Raw genomic sequence first — 20,635 nt, 5'->3', positions numbered from 1 at the left:
TATGAAATACCTAGAATAAGCAAATTCATAAAAACAGATGGTAGAGTATAGGTTACCAGCTGCCAGAGGGTGAAGGGAATGGGGGCATTACCGCTTAATAGGTGCAGAGTTTCTATTGGAAGTGATAAAAAATTTGGGTAATGGATATTGGTGATGGTATATGGCGAATATAGTTAATACCACTGAATTGTACACTTGAAAGTGGTTAAAATGGGAAATTTAGAGTTGCGTATATGTTACTACAACAATAATTTTTAAAAAGAACAGTACAAAATTCTAGTCAACGTTGTGCCCACTTCAAGAAGAGAAATCTACCAAGATGGCCTTTGCTTTGCAGGTGACCTCTGATGATTCCGAGCCTCTGCCAAACTTCAGGATATGAGGGTCTTTTTCAGAACACTGCTTGCCAAAACAGAGTGTCCTCTGTGAGAACATACTTTCAAATTTACAAAAGGACAAGGTACAACTGTAAAACAAGGGACCAACTCTGCTGAGTCACTTAAGAAAATTTGAGCACAAGGATCCAAAGCAGCCAGCTCTTAATTTCCACTGAGCTGCTGAGATTTAGAGCAAACATGTTAACTTTTGAACACAAAACTTTAGAATGCAGACATGAAAGCTATTCAGTAGATGATATAAACTGAGACAACGTCCAGACCCAGGAGTCCTTCCTTCTGCGATCTTGGTATCTTTAGTCCACAGCCACAGAACACATTGGAGAACTTTTTTTTTTCATCTTCTCTGGGGACAAGGCAGTTCCCACACCTTAATAAGCACTTGGACTCAAATGAATGTATTTTAATATGTAAAATGGCCATTTTTGTTTGATAGTTTCAAAGGTCAGCTGTACGTGTTAATAGAAGAATAAAATAGGAAAGGTGTGCCCATTTGCCAGAGATTTGATGATCTCTGAACATCAGTATTTTAAAGAGACTAAATATCATAGCTCAGTAACTGTGTTAGTTAGATTCAGTTGTCAACTTGGCCAGGTGAGCATACCTAGTCTTGTTGCTGAGGACATAAGCCAATGGTACGTGAACCTCATCTGTTGCTAATTATACCTGCAGTCGGCTAGGAGGCGTGTCTGCTGCAATGAGTGACATTTGGCTTAACTGGCTGCTGCTTAAATGAGAGAACTCAACGTAGCATAGCCTAAGCAGCTCGGCATTCCTCGTCTCAGCACTTGCAACTCAGCCCAGGCCTTTGGAGATGCAGAAAGAAGTCACCCCGGGGAAAGTTGTTGGAACCCAGGGGCCTGGAGAGAAGACCAGCAGAAACCATCTTGTGCCTTCCACGTAAGAAAGAACCTCAGTAGAAAGTTAGCTGCCTTTCCTCTGAAGAACCAACAAAATAAATCCCCTTTTATTGAAAGCCAATCCATCTCTGGTGTGTTAGCATTCCAGCAGCTAGCAAACTAGAACAGATTTGGTACCGGAGAGTGGGGTGCTGCTGCGGTTTGCAAATACCAGATATGTTGGAACAGTTTTTGGATGGCTAAAGGGAAGATTTTGGAGGAACCGTGAAGAGAATGATGGAGAAGTCCTGGAGGGCTTGAAGAGACTGTTGGTGTAAATGGAACCACTGCCAATCTTGGCAAAGGACGACACAAAAGGGAAAAATTGGAGTTTGCAGAGTAAGAACCATGGAAGCTCGGGTCTGAAGCCAAGAAACCTCGGTCAGGAGAGTGGACCCACCCATATACATGGAGAGGGTGAGTTTACCCTGAAGGGTGAGGGTGAGTCTCCCCTCTCATTGCAGTGGAAGAGTTGTGAAGCCTCAGGCCTTGGAAAAGGCATAGCATGCTCCTTGGGGGACTGGAGAGCTTGGCTGCCACCATGTAGAGGGGTTGAGCGTGTGCCCCAGAAACGGCAGAGAGCCCAGGGGTGGCCCTGATGCCTGGAGAGAGTGGAGTCCAGAGGTGGTCTCCTCGATGTTCCCTGAGGTTGATTTGGAAAGAGGTGGGCCACTGCATAGGCCTTTGGAAGGGGTAGGACTGCCAGTTTCTAAAGCCGAAGGATGAATGACTTTCAGACTTTGAAATCCAATGGTGTTTGCCTGCAAGTTGTCCTTCCAGTTTCTCCCTATGGATCCAGTGTTTATCCTCCTTTGCATGTTGGTATCAGATAACTTGTTTTGAGATTCACAGGCCCACAACAAGAAGAGAAGTTTTTGCACCTGTTTAAGGTGATGCTTGAAGTTGCCAAGTTGACAAGGGGTGAACATGTGTTAGTTAGATTCAGTTGTCAACTTGGCCAGGTGAGCATATCTAGTCTTGTTGCTGAGGTCATAAGCCAATGGTACGTGAACCTCATCTGTTGCTAATTACATCTGCAGTTGGCTAGGAGGCATGTCTGCTGCAATCAGTGACATTTGGCTTAATTGGCTGGTGCTTAAATGAGAGAGTGCAACGTAGCACAGCCTAAGCAGCTCGGCATTCCTCATCTCAGCACTCGCAGCTCAGCCCAGGCCTTTGGAGATGCAGAAAGAAGTCACCCCAGGGAAAGTTGCTGGAACCCAGGGGCCTGGAGAGAAGACCAGCAGAGACCATCCTGTGCCTTCCATGTAAGAAAGAACCTCAGTGGAAAGTTAGCTGCCTTTCCTCTGAAGAACCAACAAAATAAATCCCATTTTATTAAAAGCCAATCCGTCTCTGGTGTGTTGCATTCCGGCAGCTAGCAAGCTAGAACAGTAACAATGAGAAAATGAAGAAAAAATGTCCTCACCTTGTAATGTTGCTGTCTTGCCTAGTGACTAATGAGCCAAATGATTTCAGTCACACAATAAGCCCCTATCATCTCCTGGTAAAGTTGGATATTTGCAACATTTACTCATATTACAACTTGAGGAGTATTGCTAATTATCTTTTAACCAGAGGATTAAAAAAATCAAAGTGCTGTTAATGAATATAACTATAACAAAAAAGAGTAAATTCCCAATGGGAGGGAAAAAACAAGCAAGCCAATAAATATTTACTGTGCTAAGCTTTACTAATGGCCAGAATAATTAACAGAGTTTCCATTTTAAGTCTGTATTTGTAGAAGTAAGGCTGATTTTAGGAGGGTTTGTGTATTTTTTTCTGAGAAGTAGAACTTGACCATTTACCATCATCTATTTAAATGTGATCTTTACAAGGTAGTAGTATATATTTGTGTCTGGATCAAACATGTACACTATTAGGGCTAAAACAAATGCTTCTTTCTCTCCCTTATCACCAGCCCTTCAGACAATATAATAGATATTATAGAAAGAGTTCATAAATTGGAATCAGACAGATCTGGGATTGTGGCCATCCAACTGCATCCTACCTGGATATAATAGTTCATCTTTTCAAGTCACCATCTACTCCTTTCTAGGATGGGAACAATAACTGGCTCTACCAGCTTGGTTTTAGGTTTACAAGAGCTATGTTTAGAGACATCATATTGACATGAATATGTCACTCTCATATTGAATGAATAAAGGCGTTTCAGACAGTGAGATATCTAATTGGCTGAGGGACCTATTCCAGGGGTCCAGGAAGCTATCCCCTGTGCCCCTTAAACCCCTCCGCATAGGAACACCCCACATCAGGGAGAAGTGGGGGGCTTACCTCAGCAGCATACTGCACTCCGTCTACCACGTGCTCGGAGCCCTGATCATCAGCAGACCCCCAGTGAAGGTGAAACTGCCGTAGCCTGTAGCTGCCGGTGAGAGGACCCCCTCGCAGAACTGAACACCAATACGTTTTAAGTTAGCGAGAAAACAGTATTTGCACATGCTGTAATACACAACCCACAACATTGTCCTGAGCTACTCAATGTTTTCGTGTGGTCTAGGGCATGTGCCATTTTTTGACATGTGTCATTCAGTTTGCTGACAGGAATATAACTTTTAGTTAGGTATATGAGGTGCAACCACAAACATTTATAAAAGTTAGAGAGTCAACGGCACAGATTTTTATGGAACAGCTAGGAAATATCAACAATTATTTAAAATAAGGAACTGACTTGTTTGTGGATGAGTCAGCGTCTCTGAATAAGGATATGACATGCAAAGACGCTCATGAGGCTCAGAGGGGCAGTGCAGAATTCTAGGGAGGGCAGAGCACGCGGGATGTGGCATTTAGAGGACATGGACTCATGCTCTCTTTTACTATGTGATCTTGGGCAAAGTCTTTAACTTCTAAGCTTCCCATCTGTACCCTGGAGAGACTATGGGGTCCCCCTCCTCCTGACGCTACCACGAGAATTAGAAGAATGAATGAAAATAAAGCACTTACCATTGCCACAGTCAGCCTGCTGGACATGTTAGCTATTACTATTATTTTATTGTTATTGGTATTATAAAAATTGGCAAATTAAGCATATATTCTGCACTTAAATTCTATATTCTTGGGGAAAGGTGAAATACTTGTAAAACAACATAAAATTAGGTCTTTTGTTAAAAATCCATCATATTTTTGTCACTTTAGCTACTTATATTTTACTTCAAAGTATATTTTCCTCAATAAATATGATCTCTAAAACTACGGAAAAGAATCATATCACAGGTATACAGAAAAGCTTCTTAATAGAAAATACAGTCATAAATCGTCTCCTCCCAATTAATCTTTATTGGACCTGCTTAAAAGATTATAGGAGAATGCTGAATGCACCATAAGCATTACTAAACACCCATCAGCACACAATAGGATTAGTGTTAAATTGGTGAGGTGCAATCTTAACAACAGTTTTAATTAAATTACCCTCTTCTTCAGCGATGCTATATAACTACTATCTCAAAATATGTCAAGTAAGACCTGACCGACCAAGAACCAAAAGATGTTAAGAGGTTTAATGTGTAGTTTTCTACACAAAGCAAGGGAAATAAAAATTAAGGGAAACACAATACATTTGCTGAGAGCATGTATCTCTTTGAGCTGTACTGTCAGAGTAGGAAAAAAACCAGACTATCAAGGGTGCATGGGTAGTTCAGTGGTTAGAATGCCTGCCTTTCATATGGCAGACCTGGGTTCAATTACTGAACCATGCACGCCCCCCCCAAAAAATACCAAAAGAACCAGACTATCTATATTAGACTGGTTCAGATGACTCATTACTTCATTACTAGATTGACTCAGATGAAGTTGAATATCGGTGGTTAAGACTTGGTGTAGTACCCAGAGAAGCTCTTTTATTGCTCAGATGTGGCCTCTCTCTCTCTAAGCCAACTCAGCAGGTGAACTCACTGCCCTCCTCTACATGGGACTTGACTCTCAAGCGTGTAAATCTCCCTGGTAACGTGGAACGTGACCCCAGGGGACAAACTTGGACCCAGCATCATCGTACTGAGAAAACCTTCTTGGCCAAAAGGGGAAGAGAATGAAACAAAATAAAGTTTCAACAGCTGAGAGATTTCAAAGAGAGCTGAGAGGTCATTCTGGAGACTATTCTTTTGCATTATATAGATATCCTTTTTTAGTTTTAATGTACTAGAATAGCTAGAAGGAAATACCTGAAACTGCTGAACTGTAATCCAGAAACCTTGATCCTTGAAGATGATTGTATAATTACATAGCTTTTATAGTGTGACTGTGTGATTGTGAAAACCTTGGCGCTGACACTCCCTTTATTCAGTGTATGGGCAGATAAGTAAAAAAATAAGGACAAAAATAAACAAATAATGGTGGGGGGATAAGGGGTATGGGATGCTTTGGGTGCTCTTTTTTATTTTTATTTTTATTATTTTGGAGTAATAGAAATGTCCAAAATTTTATTGTGGTGGTGAATATATAACTATTTGATGATACTGTGAACGATTACTTGTACTTTGGATGATTATATGGCATGTGAATATCTCTCAATAAAACTGCATTAAAAAAAAAAACAACAACAGGACGGGCCACGGTGGCTCAGTGGCAGAGTTCTTGCCTGCCATGCCGGAGACCCCGGATTGATTCCCGGTCCCTGCCCATGCAAAACAAACAAACAAACAAACAAAAACCAGATAGAGTTGGTGTAGTGGTTGTATTTGCAGTCTGGGAATCAACAGATCTGAATAGTCCCAGCTCAGCAACTAAATTATGAGATCTTTCAAGCCTCGCTTAAGCCTCGCTGGGTTTCACCATCTTTGTCTATATTTGTGGTTCTCTGTCTATTTTTAATAACAAGATTATCCTGGATGGTCATAGCTTCTGCAATCCTAAAACTACTCATGAAGAACTGTGAGAATAGATAATAAAAATCTTTTGGAAGATTGAATGTTTGGAGCTTCTTTTAGATTTGTTTGGATTCAGGTTTGTTTACATTAAAAAAAGATAGCTATTCTCAAAGCCTTCTGAAAAACAGAAGAGAAAAGAGAACCACTTCTCCTCAGCCTCCAGGGCTCACTCCTCAGTCTCTCCATTACAAAAAGAATAGACAGTGTCCACAAGGGCAGAGGCTGTGTCTGTTTGGGCCACTGCTGAACCCATTACCAACATGGTCACTGTCACAGAGGAGATGAACAAAAAGTGTGTGATGAACACACGAACTCACCTTTTACGATAACAGGCTTCAAAGATCATTCACAGAACCTTTAAAAGGCACATTTCCCTAAGAGATACCATAAGCTGTGCAATGACATTCCAGATTAAAAGAAATCAACAGTTCTACTGTCCTTTTTTCTTGCTGTTGCACAGTAAGAACCAAAGGGCACCACGCTGCCAATATGGTAGGAGGAGAGCCAGGGGGCCGTTTCCAGCCACGGGGGCCTATGCTCTTTATGGAGCCATGAAGGCCTGAGTTAGTTCTGGCGTCTGCTCTGAGCACAGGCACGCCGAGTTACTTTCGGATCACTCTTTCATTCAGCAATTAAGTTTATTACGGCCCAGTCACTGCATTTAACACAAAGTGTGCAACGATGAACTGAACCCTCCCTATCCTCCAGGAACTTACAGTACAGTGGAGGGAAACAGACAGACAATTACAATGAAGTCTTACAACTTCATTTAAAAATTAGCAAATCAGTTTCCTGGATATCTTGACTTCTCAGGGGTCTGTACATCCATGGTATGCCCCGCTATGTTCTCGTTGCTTTTTTTTAAATCGCATATGTGACAATCTTGTGAATTTAGCATAGAACTAAATTTTACCTAGAACTAGATAGCAAGATCACAACTGAGGAATTGACAAATTCTAGTTTTTAGGGATAAAAATTCAAGAAAACACCAAATCTAACAAATTACTGCTATTCCTAGGAAGTTTTTCTTAGCAAAAAGCTATCTTCCTTCCCTTTGATAACTTTAAAAATTTGGGGCACACATATTTCATCCATAGAAAGGACATAGAGCACATAATAATAATAATAATAATAATAATCATTACTGATAGTTACTGAGCACTTACTATATTCCAGGAACTGTTTCATTTAATAAAATACAAAAATTGGTACCATAGCCTTTAAAAATTAAATGGTCAAACAATGAATAACCCATTATTTAACTTTTTAACTATTTAGGTGTTAAAATGTTAAGTATTAATTTCTCATTGGTTTGTAATTTTACTGACGACCTATATATGCCAATCCACCGTGTACCCTAATGTCATGTCATGGTATTTTTCATGTCCTCCAAGACACATCATACTAAAAAAAACCTGAGAGACACATTTATCAAAGTACCTACTGTGTACCAGGCACCATGCTAATTAGCTGAGTGAATAAGACACAACCAATGCCCATAGTGAGCCTTCAGCTCGCAATGTGGAAATTGCTGTGACAGGACAATCCTGGGATGACAAGGGAGCTGTGGCTGAGGAGGGAGGGGCCAGTCAGGAGAGGGTCCCAGAGATAAGATTTGAGCTGGTCCTGAAAGACCAATAGCCAGAGTGAGAACTGCCTTGTTTTGCCTCATCACATTATTATTTACAGTCAATAGGAATTCTTACTAAAGAATTTCACACCCACCTGTCTCCATTAAATGATTGTTAAATTCTAAGAGAGCTCCCTGGGTTAGCCCTGAGTTGTGTAGGTGCCCATACAAACCAGCCTTCAGAAGGACCTCTGCAGGAAGATTTGCTGCCTGTGGTTCTGTTAATTGATGGCTTTAAGAGTTAATTTTAGTTCCCAGTGGTTCCTTTATAATCTGGAAACTGTTTTATTCAAATTACAGTAGTTTGTTAAAGAAAGTATGTGTTTATAGTTTTCTAGAGTTTAATAAAGAAAAAGAAAACTCAGCATCAACTTATTTTGTTTAACCATGGTGCTTCTCCTTGGTAATTGATTTAATTCCCAGAATAATCATGAATATTCTCTTCGGATTTAGCCTGAGAAAAAAAAGAATGAGACTCATGACCCATATTTAGATATTTATTAACTATTTAGATAGTTTCTGTCTCAGGGGAATCTAACTTTATTTTTCATTAAGAGAGAAAATATAGCATCATCCTCATGTTAGACTAAAAAAAGAATTAATTCATCAGAAACCTCAAAAAGTATTCCAAAATAGGATTCTCTCTAATCTGCACTTTCACTTTACTTTAAAACTGAATGCCATCTATTTCTTGGATAAGAGGTATGCTTGAAGAAAGATCAAATATTCATTTTAAGGAAATACTCTTTACTACATTTCTTCATTTAGTTACCAAATTAAGAAATAAGATAAAATTTTGAGTGGTCCGTTATTTAGCCACTCTGTGAAAGATATGATCCTATGAACTAATCAAACAAAGCTTTTTTAAAAACTTCTAGTAAAGTATTAATAAGGAACATAAAGTGGGTATGTGTTTCAAATTCCTTTTTCTTTTTTAGCCAAACTTCTTGCCCCCTTTAAATGTTAAGATAATGGCACGTAAATTATGATTCAATTTAAAGCAGATATAATTCAGCTTTTTAATCAAGGGCATAGATTCTGTAAATTTTCATTGGGAAAGATGTCTATGAAATAATTTTAAGTGGAGAATAATAAGTTTCAGGGTGATATAACACAATTTCACTTTATTTTTTAAAATAAAAGACAAAAACTTAACCAAAGTTATATATGTGTGTGCACATGTGGTTAAACACTAACTTATTATGGAAGACACAGCATTACTTCAGAAGAGGTTGTGGGGAGAAAAAGAACAATTAACTTTTGTCATACAGTTTTGTGTGGTTTTACTTACTATGGGTATATTATTTTTGTAATTAAAATATATTGAAAAGCTAACTTTTTGTGTAAACAACATATACTAATCAGCAAAGAAATGTTTCAAATAAATGCTAAAATAATTATGACCAAAACTTTCAGAACAAAGTAAGAATTGCTAATAAAATATTAATTAAACTCTGAATATTTTCATGATGGGGATGATAAATGCTAAGTGAAGTTATAATAACAAGCTAAGATAAATTTTAAAACATCATTCAACAAACCCTTTTCTAAACACTCCTTTTTATCATTTCAAGATAAAATTATCTTAAGGTCAAAATACAAAACATGATACCTCAATTCACATAAAGATAAAAATATGCTTCATTTAGACAAATTCCAGATCTAGTCAAAATAAAATATGAAAGATACAAAAGATAAGAAAGTCCACTTCGTGTCCCTACCCCCATAAACAAAAGAGCCAACCTGATTTGTCCTCTGTGTCATCAAAGTCAACGCTGAAGGAATGGCCACTATTGCTGATGATTTTAGCTGAGCTTGGGTCATACTTGATAATAAGAGATCTGAGAGAAGAGTCGTATTTCACTTCTTTGGTTTTAATTTCAATCGGAGATTGCTGATCTCCATCAGCGATAGGGAAAAATTCATTCCAATGAATAGGACCTTAAATATATAGGACCAAAAGAAAAGGACTAATAAGTAGTCTCATTCATTCATTCTTCATTTCATTCAACAAACATGTCTTGAGTGCAGTGCACTGAGCTTGTGATAAAAAGACAAAACAAACAAAAAAAAGCAACAAAGATTAATAAAATAAGATCCTCTCCCTCAGCTAGGCATATAATTTCTTTATATTGAGGTAAAAATTCATATACCATAGTATCTAACCATTTAAAAAATTTTCAATTCATTGACATTTAGTACATACACAATGTTGTGCAAGCAACACATCTCTTTAGTTCTAAATCATTTTTATCACCACAGAAAGGAACTACTTTCTATTAAGCAGTCACTCCCCACGCTCCCCCCATCCCTAGTTGTTTTTCGAAAGACTGATTATTTTCATCGTTAATAAGGGAAATTCTTGATCTGCCTGAAATAACTTTTCTGAATTAAACTAACCCTTACAGATAAAAGAGCATGCAAGCTTTACAAAGTACTTTCCAAGGACTCCTTAACCAAACTCACAACAGCACAACTCATGATTAAAAACAATGAGATTCAGTCTCAGCTCCAAGCAAGGGCTGTGGTCACTCCAGCAGTCCGCACATTTGTGTGTAGGATGGTGGGAGGACCTGCAAATCTGTGTTAGATAAAAGGGAGAAGCTTTAAAAGATGCTGTTCCTCCTTCATTCTTTTACCACTTACCAATATCTTGTGATGTTACTCAGGCCTCAGCTCAATCCCCTCTCAAATGCAACAGGCATTCGAGGGAAATAGACACATTTTTCATATTGGATAATGCAAATAAAATGGCTACAACATGAGGACATATGATATTGTTGATTGTGGTGGAGGCAGTTGCAATTTTATTTGTCTTTCTACATTGCAGACGGTCCCTCTGTGACTGTTTTGCCAACACTACATTTGAATTCCCACACAACAGACAAATGTCATCTTGATCCTCTATGCAAAAAGTCAAAATTGCCTCAGGTTCACAAATTAAACAGGCACATGTTTGGTAAATTGATGTGAACCGATAAGCTGGCAAGTTTCTCATTTCTCCAGAAGAATCTATTCAAATTTGCCTCTCAATAAAATCAATAGCAAGGCGGCAGCTTTCTGTCATGTATGTACAAAATCAGTCTTTAGATGTGAGTCACTTTGGAGGATGAAGCTCTGATTTTCTCCTTTTCACTGTCTGCAATTTGCATAGCCACCACCAAGTGGGGAGAAGTGTACTAATCAGCTTTCCTCGGCTTCACTAACCACACTTTCTTTACTTATTGAAGTGACAGTATGACAACTAATTAACTGTTTATTACTAACAACAAACACTTGAAGAAAAATAAAACTTTAAGAGTAAGATTTAAAGAACTGCAGATATATACAACCCTCAACAGTTTGCAATATCTTAGTCCAATGTTGCTTGTTACTCTTCATTTTTGCTAAAAAAAAAGCACAAATTATTCCTTTCATACATGCTTCAAATTCAAAAAGTCATAGCATGAATACATAACCAAAACCTCAATTTAAAGTTGTCATCTTGTGTATCGGGAAGTTTCAACTTCAAAGCAACTTGAGGGTCAAAAGTCCTCGCTTACAATTTATTACAGAGAAGGCCTTAAGTTTCCTTGTTAGCCTCTCATTTACTTTTCTGAAGACTCTTTCAGCATGACAATCTTAGTCCTTTTCTTTATATGAAAAAAAGCTTTCTATTTTACTGCTACCAAGTATCAGTGAACCTAAGGTGATTTGAGGTTTCAAATATGCAATGCATGTGCCACGGCACGTTGCACTTTTTCCCAAGGGCTTATTTCTCCTTTCAATTCCTTTACTCTCCTATTTCTAGTCCTTACAGTCAGAAATGTTTTTTTCTTTTCTTTTCTTTTTTTTCAGAACTCTTTTTAAAAGCAGAGACAAATCAAAATAAAATATTTTGCATCAAATACTCAATATTATCTGTCAGTCACTGTAGCAGGTTCATTACCCAATCTCTTAAAGAGCCCTCCCCCCTTTTCAAAGCTCAAACATTCAGCTTTAAAACCATTTAAGCATAGTTCTGTTTTTTCACGGAAATTTTAATTTTACTATTTTTCATGGTATTGGCACTATTCTTAAATTTCTTTCAGTAGACTTTAATATATTGTGTAGTAAAAACAAAATCATCTATTCCAAATCCTTCGGCTCAAGCTTCAGAGCAAAAGTTCTCAGCATAGTGTTGGGCTTATGCAATGGGATACATTTAAGAATGCTATTATTTTTGCGTGTTGATTTTATTTTTTTCTTTTATATATTTTTAAATATCCTTACTGAGATATCTTCATGCACCACATATTTCATCCAAAGTACACAATCAATGGCCCACATCACCACACAATTGTGTATTCATCACAGTGATCACCTCCAGAACATTTGCAACACTCCAGAAATGAAACAAAAAGAAAAAAAAAAAAATACATCCTATATCCCCCCTCAACTGACCACCAGCACTGCAACCCACCCAACGCTCCTTTACTCCCCATCCACCCCACAATTATTCACTTATTTTTTGTCCTTAGTCCCTCACTCATCCGTCTGTACCTCAGACAAAGGGAGTGCCGGCCACAAGGCTCCCACAACCACACAGTCACATTGCAAAAGCTATACAATCATGCAGTCATCCTCAAGAATCAAGGCCAGCAGCTCTCTCTAAGCTAAACTCTGCAAGTGAAACTATTGCCCGTCCCTCTACATGGAACATCACATCCAGGGGTGAAAGTCCTGGCAATGTGGAACAAAACTCCCAGGGATGAGCCTGGCCCTAGCACTGTGGGATCTACAATGCCTTCCTGATTGACTAAAAGGGGTAAAAGAACTGCAACAAATAAGGTATCAGTGACTGAGAGTTCAAATAGAGTCGAGAGGTTACTCTGGAAGCTATGCTTGCACAAGCTTCAGCTAAATGCTGCTACTTACCATGGTTTCCAAACCCCACCCAAAACCATTCCTGCCAATCCTACTAGAACACCTAGGGCTTTATCTGAGATCCTACATAGGTTCTATGCACTATGATTACTTTCCAGAAACCTCCAACCTTCAGATGGATTCCTAGGCCAGATAAGTCCTGGAACCCAGAGGGGCCAACCTTGTTAGAACATCAGCTAGTTCCATCCCCCTATCCTATATTCCACAGCCCTTTCCAATTTGAAAAAGTTAGACTAGGCAGCCCAATTACACCTAAAGACTGGGAGAAGGATCAAAGGAGAAGGTGGAGTTATAACAAAGAAGAGAGGATTTAGCAAATGAGTATGACTGCTGACACTGCTTCCGTGTCTTGGAGCAGCTAAAAGGAAAAACCTAAAATTGTGGAATTGTATCCCACACCAAACTCTGAAATCTGTTCTACAACTAATTGTTGTGGTGTGCTTTGAAATGCATTGCTTTTTTGTATATATGTTATTTTTCACAATAAATTGAAAAAAAACAAGACCACCTAAACACAGCTCAACAGCCCCAGGCACCTCCCTCCAGCCACTCCAACACACCACAAACCGAAAATGGACATATGTATAATGCAAAAGAATAACCTCCAGGACAACCTCTCGACTCTGTTTGGAAACTCTCAGCCATTGACACTTCGTTTTGTCTCATTTCTCTCTTCCCTCTTTTGATCAAGAAGGCTTTCTGAATCCTATGATGCCAGGTCCCACCTCATCCCTGGGGAGTTGTCCTACATTTCCATGGGGGATTTACACACCTGGGAGTCATGTGCCACCTAGGGGGGAGGGTAGTGAGTTCACCTGCTGAGTAGGCTTGGAGAGAGAAGCCACAACTGAGCACAAAAGAGATTCTCCTTGGGTGACTCCCAGGCATAACTACAAGTAGGCGTAGTAGTAATAATTTGCATAATAGTGCACTAATTTTGACAGTAGTTCACTATACCTGGTGCCATTTACCTATTATTCCAAATAGTCAGTCCAGTATAATGTAAAAACAAGAAAAATGGTTTACTTTTGATAATTTAGGATTTATAAGGAGTATACATCTTATTATTATTGCTGCTCCTATCAGTAAATGCATTTTGACCAATGTCATAATGTCAATAAACCCCAGTTTCTGCAAGGAAGAAGGTGGAAGGAGAGGAAAAGAGTGGAGAAGCAACATAAAAAACAAACAAACAAGAACTTCAATTTCCAGAAAGGACCTAAAGCTTTACAAAAGCCAACAGTAGCAGTCAAACAACTGTATACTGCTGTGGAGATGTTCTGTAGCAACAGCTATTAATCAATTTGCGATATTTTGGTTGCCAGAAAGCAATTTAGTCTTCAGTGTTGCAATGCAAATTAAGATATCTTAAACGTATTTTCAAAGATTGTTCATGATTCGTTTCTCCTAAGTAGTGAACTTAAAAGTCTGAAAGCGAACTTGCCCTCAATTCAGCAAAGTATGTCGCTAGACTTCTATTCTTCCTGCCTTTCATTGATTCGTGGTTATTGCTAGGGAAGTCCCTGGTCTTTTCAAACGAAAGTGAATGAATATATATGAAGATTGGGGGTTGGAGGAACCTCTTAACAGGACTAACAAACACCAACCCGCACCATCACTAACACCGCCCCCCAAAAAGCGCTTTTACAGTCTACACACGGCTAACCCAGCCCTCCGCTTCCTGCAATCGGCTCCGAGAAGTACTGCTCAATTTAAAGAGGAACAGAAAAAAGTTTCTCTCGATGGGGAATCTGTATGATTGGCAGACGCGGGGCCATCGGCTCGCACCCTGGGCCAGACTGCACCGGGCTCCGAGGGGTCGCCGCCCCGTCCCGTCCGCTCCCACTCCGCAGAAAGCGCTCACCGTTGTCCTCGCCGTATCCCCAGCTGATCCTCGACATGGTCCCTCGGGTGAAAGGCAGAGGAAGATCTGGCTGGACAGAGGGAATCAGGAAGGGAGTGGGGCCGGCGCGCGGGCTGGCGAGAGCTGATTTAGGGCGGACACCGCGGGGTGCAGCCCAGCATAAGTCGGCGCTCTTGAAGCCGAGGGCTAGGGCGCTCCCGGCCTCGTCCGCCAGGGGCAGCGGCGCACGGAGAAAGCGCGTGAAGAGGGTGCTGGGTGCGCTGGCAGAGCTCCGCAGAGTTCAGCGCCGCGAGCTCCCTCTTACTCTTAATACGAACCGGAGAGGGAGATTGAGTCTTACAGAGAAAAGTGTACGAGGGTTTCCAAAGGGGATTTCCTGCCTTCCGAAAAGTAGTAAGTAGCCTTGGAAAGGAAACTGTTGCCTTCCAGAACTGCCCTGGAAATGAGTCATCCGACCCTCGAGTCACCAGGGTGGGCGGTGGGGATCTTGGAGACGGTGATGAAGAGGTCGGTGATGGTGGTGGTTACGAGTGCAAAACAATGAAAATCACCACAAAAAGAAATTTCTTTTTTAAGGGCTTACGAATGGGCCAGGATCCGGCCAAGAAGTTGACCCACATTACCCGATTCGATCCTCACAACACTTCCTTAAGGGAGATAGTTAAGTAATTTATTTTGGAAGCGGAGGAAATGAGACTAAAGAGAAGCGAAGTAACCCGCGCGCAGAGATCCCGGCTGGCAGCTGGCACCCACGCCGCGGCTCCCTGGGTCTTACTCCAACCCCCTGGCGGGACTGTGGCTCCGAGAGAGTGAGCTACTGAAACCCGGTTGTTGGCACTTGGTCGCGAAGTGCTGCTCCCCTTCGCTGGACTGGAGAAGAGCAGCTTTCCAGGCCATCTTTTTCTGATGGCCTTAAAGTTGGTAGGCTTGGTGCCTTACACTGAGGGCGGAACTAACTGTAAAGCTGTGTATTTCTGTCCTGGAGTCCTGCGTGTTCTGGGCGCCGAGTGGAAAAATAAAGGGAACCATGTGATGCGACAGGATTATGATCACTGTTACAGTAGCCTGAGGGGCTGAGTTGGGGTCCATTTGAAATTTCATATGGACAAACTTACGCAATGAGTTTCTTAATGGACCCGAAAAGTGACTGGTTAAGTGTAATATTTCGTTTTTCCTTGCCATCCACACATAGATTGCATAAAGCAGTGATTGCATGAAGATACCTCTTTTGGTAACCACTGCATTGTTTAGGAGCCACGTAATAAGAATCAGTTTGAACCTCACCTAAATACCCCATACTACCGCCTATACCTGCTTCTGCTTAAGTAGTTCTTGATGGGATAGAAAGTAACAGGAGAAAAAAAATTTCTCGTACAGTATTAAGTACAATAAACTTTATTCTCCTCTTATAGTTCGAGGAAGGCTGTGGCTTTCTCCCTTCCATATTCTCTGGCACTTGTGTATGCCAGGAATTTAATAGGAGTAAGGTCTGATCTGTTCTCGCTTTCACCACAGAAGACAGTGGTGTATATATATATGAAAATTATCTTGAAGAGGTTAGCTTGGGTTCTAGTGCACTCATTCTCTATTTTATATGTGAACATAGGCTAAAATATCTGGGGATATATTTATCCTAAATATGGATGCAATAAGAGATAATGGAAGCTCAAACTTCCATGAAATATTTCCTCACAGTGTCTTGCCTCAGGTCAATTGCTTTGTATTTTATAAACCCTAGGAAACTCTCTGTAAGGATACTAGTAAATCCATTTTCAGTAACTTAGTTGGTTTAGCACATCAAGGTAAATAAATGCTTTCAGTATATTTCTTCCAGGTCTGGCCCCCAAAAAGTTCCTAATAGTCAATAATAGTTGAATGAATGAAGGGATGAACCAAATTTGTTAAATTTCAGTTCTGTGGGGGTTTCAATGTTTACCAAACTGTTAATGTTTTTTTTTTTTTAATTTCAGTTAACACCAGGGTTTCATAATCCCCTCTGGTTTAAATTTATACAGTAGTCTATCCAATATTTCAAAATAGCAAGCTTAAATGTCAAAAACAATTCAAATTACCACTCATAACAAATAGGTTAGATAAACTATGGAGACAACGAATTACTATCCAACTATAAGCTAAAATGAAAAAGATTACCATGAACAGATACGGAGTGAGTTTCAAGACACATAGGTAAAACACACAAACAAAAAGAGTTTCAAAAGAATGTATATATTATACTACATTTCATTTAAAAAAAGAAAGAGAAGTAAGAATTTGTATATAAAATTTCCAGATTTTTTGCAAACACAAACATGGGAGGATAAACCCTAAATTAATAAAAATGGTTCTTTATAAAGGATGGGTGGGATTGTGGTGAAGGGATAGGAATGAGAGCGAGTCTTCCTTGAGTATATTACTTTGATTTTTTTTTCTTTTTTTTTTTTATTAATTAAAAAAAGAATTAACAAAACAATTAGAAATCATTCCAATCTACATGTACAATCAGTAATTCTTAATAACATCACATAGTTGCATATTCATCATTTCTTAGTACATTTGCATCAATTTAGAAAAAGAAATAAAAAGACAACAGAATAAGAATTAAAACAATAATAGAAAGAAAAAAAACAAAAAAAACAAAAACAAAAAACCTATACCTCACATGCAGCTTCATTCAGTGTTTTAACATAATTGCATTACAATTGGGTAGTATTGTGCTGTCCATTTCTGAGTTTTTATATCCAGTCCCGTTGTACAGTCTGTATCCCTTCATCTCCAATTATCCCTTCTCTTTTTTTTTTTTTTTTAATTAACGGAAAAAAAGAAATTAACCCAACATTTAGAGATCTACCATTCTACACATGCAATCATTAATTCTTAACATCATCACATAGATGCATGATCATCATTTCTTAGTACATTTGCATTGGTTTAGAAGAACTAGCAACATAACCGAAAAAGATATAGAATGTTAATATAGAGAAAAAAATAAAAGTAATAATAGTAAAATCAAAACAAAACAAAACAAAACAAAACAAAAACCTATAGCTCAGATGCAGCTTCATTCAGTGTTTTAACATGATTACTTTACAATTAGGTATTATTGTGCTGTCCATTTTTGAGTTTTTGTATCTAGTCCTGTTGCACAGTCTGTATCCCTTCAGCTTCAATTACCCATTGTCTTACCCTGTTTCTAACTCCTGCTGAACTCTGTTACCAATGACATATTTCAAGTTTATTCTCGAATGTCCGTTCACATCAGTGGGACCATACAGTATTTGTCCTTTAGTTTTTGGCTGGATTCACTCAGCATAATATTCTCTAGGTCCATCCATGTTATTACATGGTTCATAAGTTTATCTTGTCTTAAAGCTGCATAATATTCCATCGTATGTATATACCACAGTTTGTTTAGCCACTCTTCTGTTGATGGAGATTTTGGCTGTTTCCATCTCTTTGCAATTGTAAATAATGCTGCCATAAACATTGGTGTGCAAATGTCCGTTTGTGTCTTTGCCCTTAAGTCCTTTGAGTAGATACCTAGCAATGGTATTGCTGGGTCGTATGGCAATTCTATATTCAGCTTTTTGATGAACCGCCAAACTGCCTTCCACAGTGGTTGCACCCTTTGACATTCCCACCAACAGTGGATAAGTGTGCCTCTTTCTCCGCATCCTCTCCAGCACTTGTCATTATCTGTTTTGTTGATAATGGCCATTCTGGTGGGTGTGAGATGATATCTCATTGTGGTTTTGATTTGCATTTCTCTAATGGGCAGGGACATTGAGCATCTCTTCATGTGCCTCTTGGCCATCCGTATTTCCTCTTCTGAGAGGTGTCTGTTCAAGTCTTTTTCCCATTTTGTAATTGGGTTGGCTGTCTTTTTGTTGTTGAGATGAACAATCTCTTTATAAATTCTGGATACTAGACCTTTATCTGATATATCATTTCCAAATATTGTCTCCCATTGTGAAGGCTGTCTTTCTACTTTCTTGATGAAGTTCTTTGATGCGCAAAAGTGTTTAATTTTGAGGAGCTCCCATTTATTTATTTCCTTCTTCAGTGCTCTTGCTTTAGGTTTAAGGTCCATAAAACCGCCTCCAGTTGTAAGATCCATAAGATATCTCCCAACATTTTCCTCTAACTGTTTTATGGTCTTAGACCTAATGTTTAGATCTTTGATCCATTTTGAGTTAACTTTTGTATAGGGTGTGAGAGATGGGTCTTCTTTCATTCTTTTGCATATGGATATCCAGTTCTCTAGGCACCATTTATTGAAGAGACTGCTCTGTCCCAGGTGAGTTGGCTTGACTGCCTTATCAAAGATCAAATGTCCATAGATGAGAGGGTCTATATCTGAGCACTCTATTCGATTCCATTGGTCGATATATCTATCTTTATGCCAATACCATGCTGTTTTGACCACTGTGGCTTCATAATATGCCTTAAAGTCAGGCAGCGCGAGACCTCCAGCTTCGTTTTTTTTCCTCAAGATGTTTTTAGCAATTCGGGGCACCCTGCCCTTCCAGATAAATTTGCTTATTGGTTTTTCTATTTCTGAAAAATAAGTTGTTGGGATTTTGATTGGTATTGCATTGAATCTGTAAATCAATTTAGGTAGGATTGACATCTTAACTATATTTAGTCTTCCAATCCATGAACACGGTATGCCCTTCCATCTATTTAGGTCTTCTGTGATTTCTTTTAGCAGTTTTTTGTAGTTTTCTTTATATAGGTTTTTTGTCTCTTTAGTTAAATTTATTCCTAGGTATTTTATTCTTTTAGTTGCAATTGTAAATGGGATTCGTTTCTTGATTTCCCCCTCAGCTTGTTCATTACTAGTGTATAGAAATGCTACAGATTTTTGAATGTTGATCTTGTAACCTGCTACTTTGCTGTACTCATTTATTAGCTCTAGTAGTTTTGTTGTGGATTTTTCCGGGTTTTCGACGTATAGTATCATATCGTCTGCAAACAGTGATAGTTTTACTTCTTCCTTTCCAATTTTGATGCCTTGTATTTCTTTTTCTTGTCTAATTGCTCTGGCTAGAACCTCCAACACAATGTTGAATAATAGTGGTGATAGTGGACATCCTTGTCTTGTTCCTGATCTTAGGGGGAAAGTTTTCAATTTTTCCCCATTGAGGATGATATTAGCTGTGGGTTTTTCATATATTCCCTCTATCATTTTAAGGAAGTTCCCTTGTATTCCTATCTTTTGAAGTGTTTTCAACAGGAAAGGATGTTGAATCTTGTCGAATGCCTTCTCTGCATCAATTGAGATGATCATGTGATTTTTCTGCTTTGATTTGTTGATATGGTGTATTACATTAATTGATTTTCTTATGTTGAACCATCCTTGCATACCTGGGATGAATCCTACTTGGTCATGAGGTATAATTCTTTTAATGTGTTGTTGGATACGATTTGCTAGAATTTTATTGAGGATTTTTGCATCTGTATTCATTAGAGAGATTGGTCTGTAGTTTTCTTTTTTTGTAATATCTTTGCCTGGTTTTGGTATGAGGGTGATGTTGGCTTCATAGAATGAATTAGGTAGTTTTCCCTCCACTTCGATTTTTTTGAAGAGTTTGAAGAGAATTGGTACTAATTCTTTCTGGAACGTTTGGTAGAATTCACATGTGAAGCCATCTGGTCCTGGACTTTTCTTTTTAGGAAGCTTTTGAATGACTAATTCAATTTCTTTACTTGTGATTGGTTTGTTGAGGTCATCTATGTCTTCTTGAGTCAAAGTTGGTTGTTCATGTCTTTCAGGAACCCGTCCATTTCCTCTAAATTGTTGTATTTATTAGCGTAAAGTTGTTCATAGTATCCTGTTATTACCTCCTTTATTTCTGTGAGGTCAGTAGTTATGTCTCCTCTTCCATTTCTGATCTTATTTATTTGCATCCTCTCTCTTCTTCTTTTTGTCAATCTTGCTAAGGGCCCATCAATCTTATTGATTTTCTCATAGAACCAACTTCTGGCCTTATTGATTTTCTCTATTGTTTTCATGTTTTCAATTTCATTTATTTGTGCTCTAATCTTTGTTATTTCTTTCC

The 20,635-nt window shown here is 38.9% G+C and overlaps 1 protein-coding gene across 1 annotated transcript in view; it reads right to left on the bottom strand.

The window, feature by feature from the left end:
* The window catches only part of CA13 (carbonic anhydrase 13), a 33,291-nt gene extending 18,509 nt beyond the window's left edge, over positions 1–14,782 (bottom strand). The window contains exons 1-3 of the mRNA XM_077167126.1: positions 14,577–14,782; positions 9,551–9,748; positions 3,590–3,708 (exon numbers count right to left, since the gene is read on the bottom strand). Coding sequence (XP_077023241.1) covers positions 3,590–3,708; positions 9,551–9,748; positions 14,577–14,613 — 354 coding nt within the window. The 5' untranslated portion in view covers positions 14,614–14,782. The remainder of the gene's footprint in view (positions 1–3,589; positions 3,709–9,550; positions 9,749–14,576) is intronic.
* Positions 14,783–20,635: the final 5,853 nt, after the last annotated feature.

Source organism: Tamandua tetradactyla, chromosome 6 (assembly GCF_023851605.1).
Source record: "Tamandua tetradactyla isolate mTamTet1 chromosome 6, mTamTet1.pri, whole genome shotgun sequence".
Taxonomy (NCBI): Eukaryota; Metazoa; Chordata; class Mammalia; order Pilosa; family Myrmecophagidae; genus Tamandua; species Tamandua tetradactyla.
Note: the sequence above shows the minus strand (reverse complement) of the source record. Positions and strands in the feature narration are given on the sequence as shown.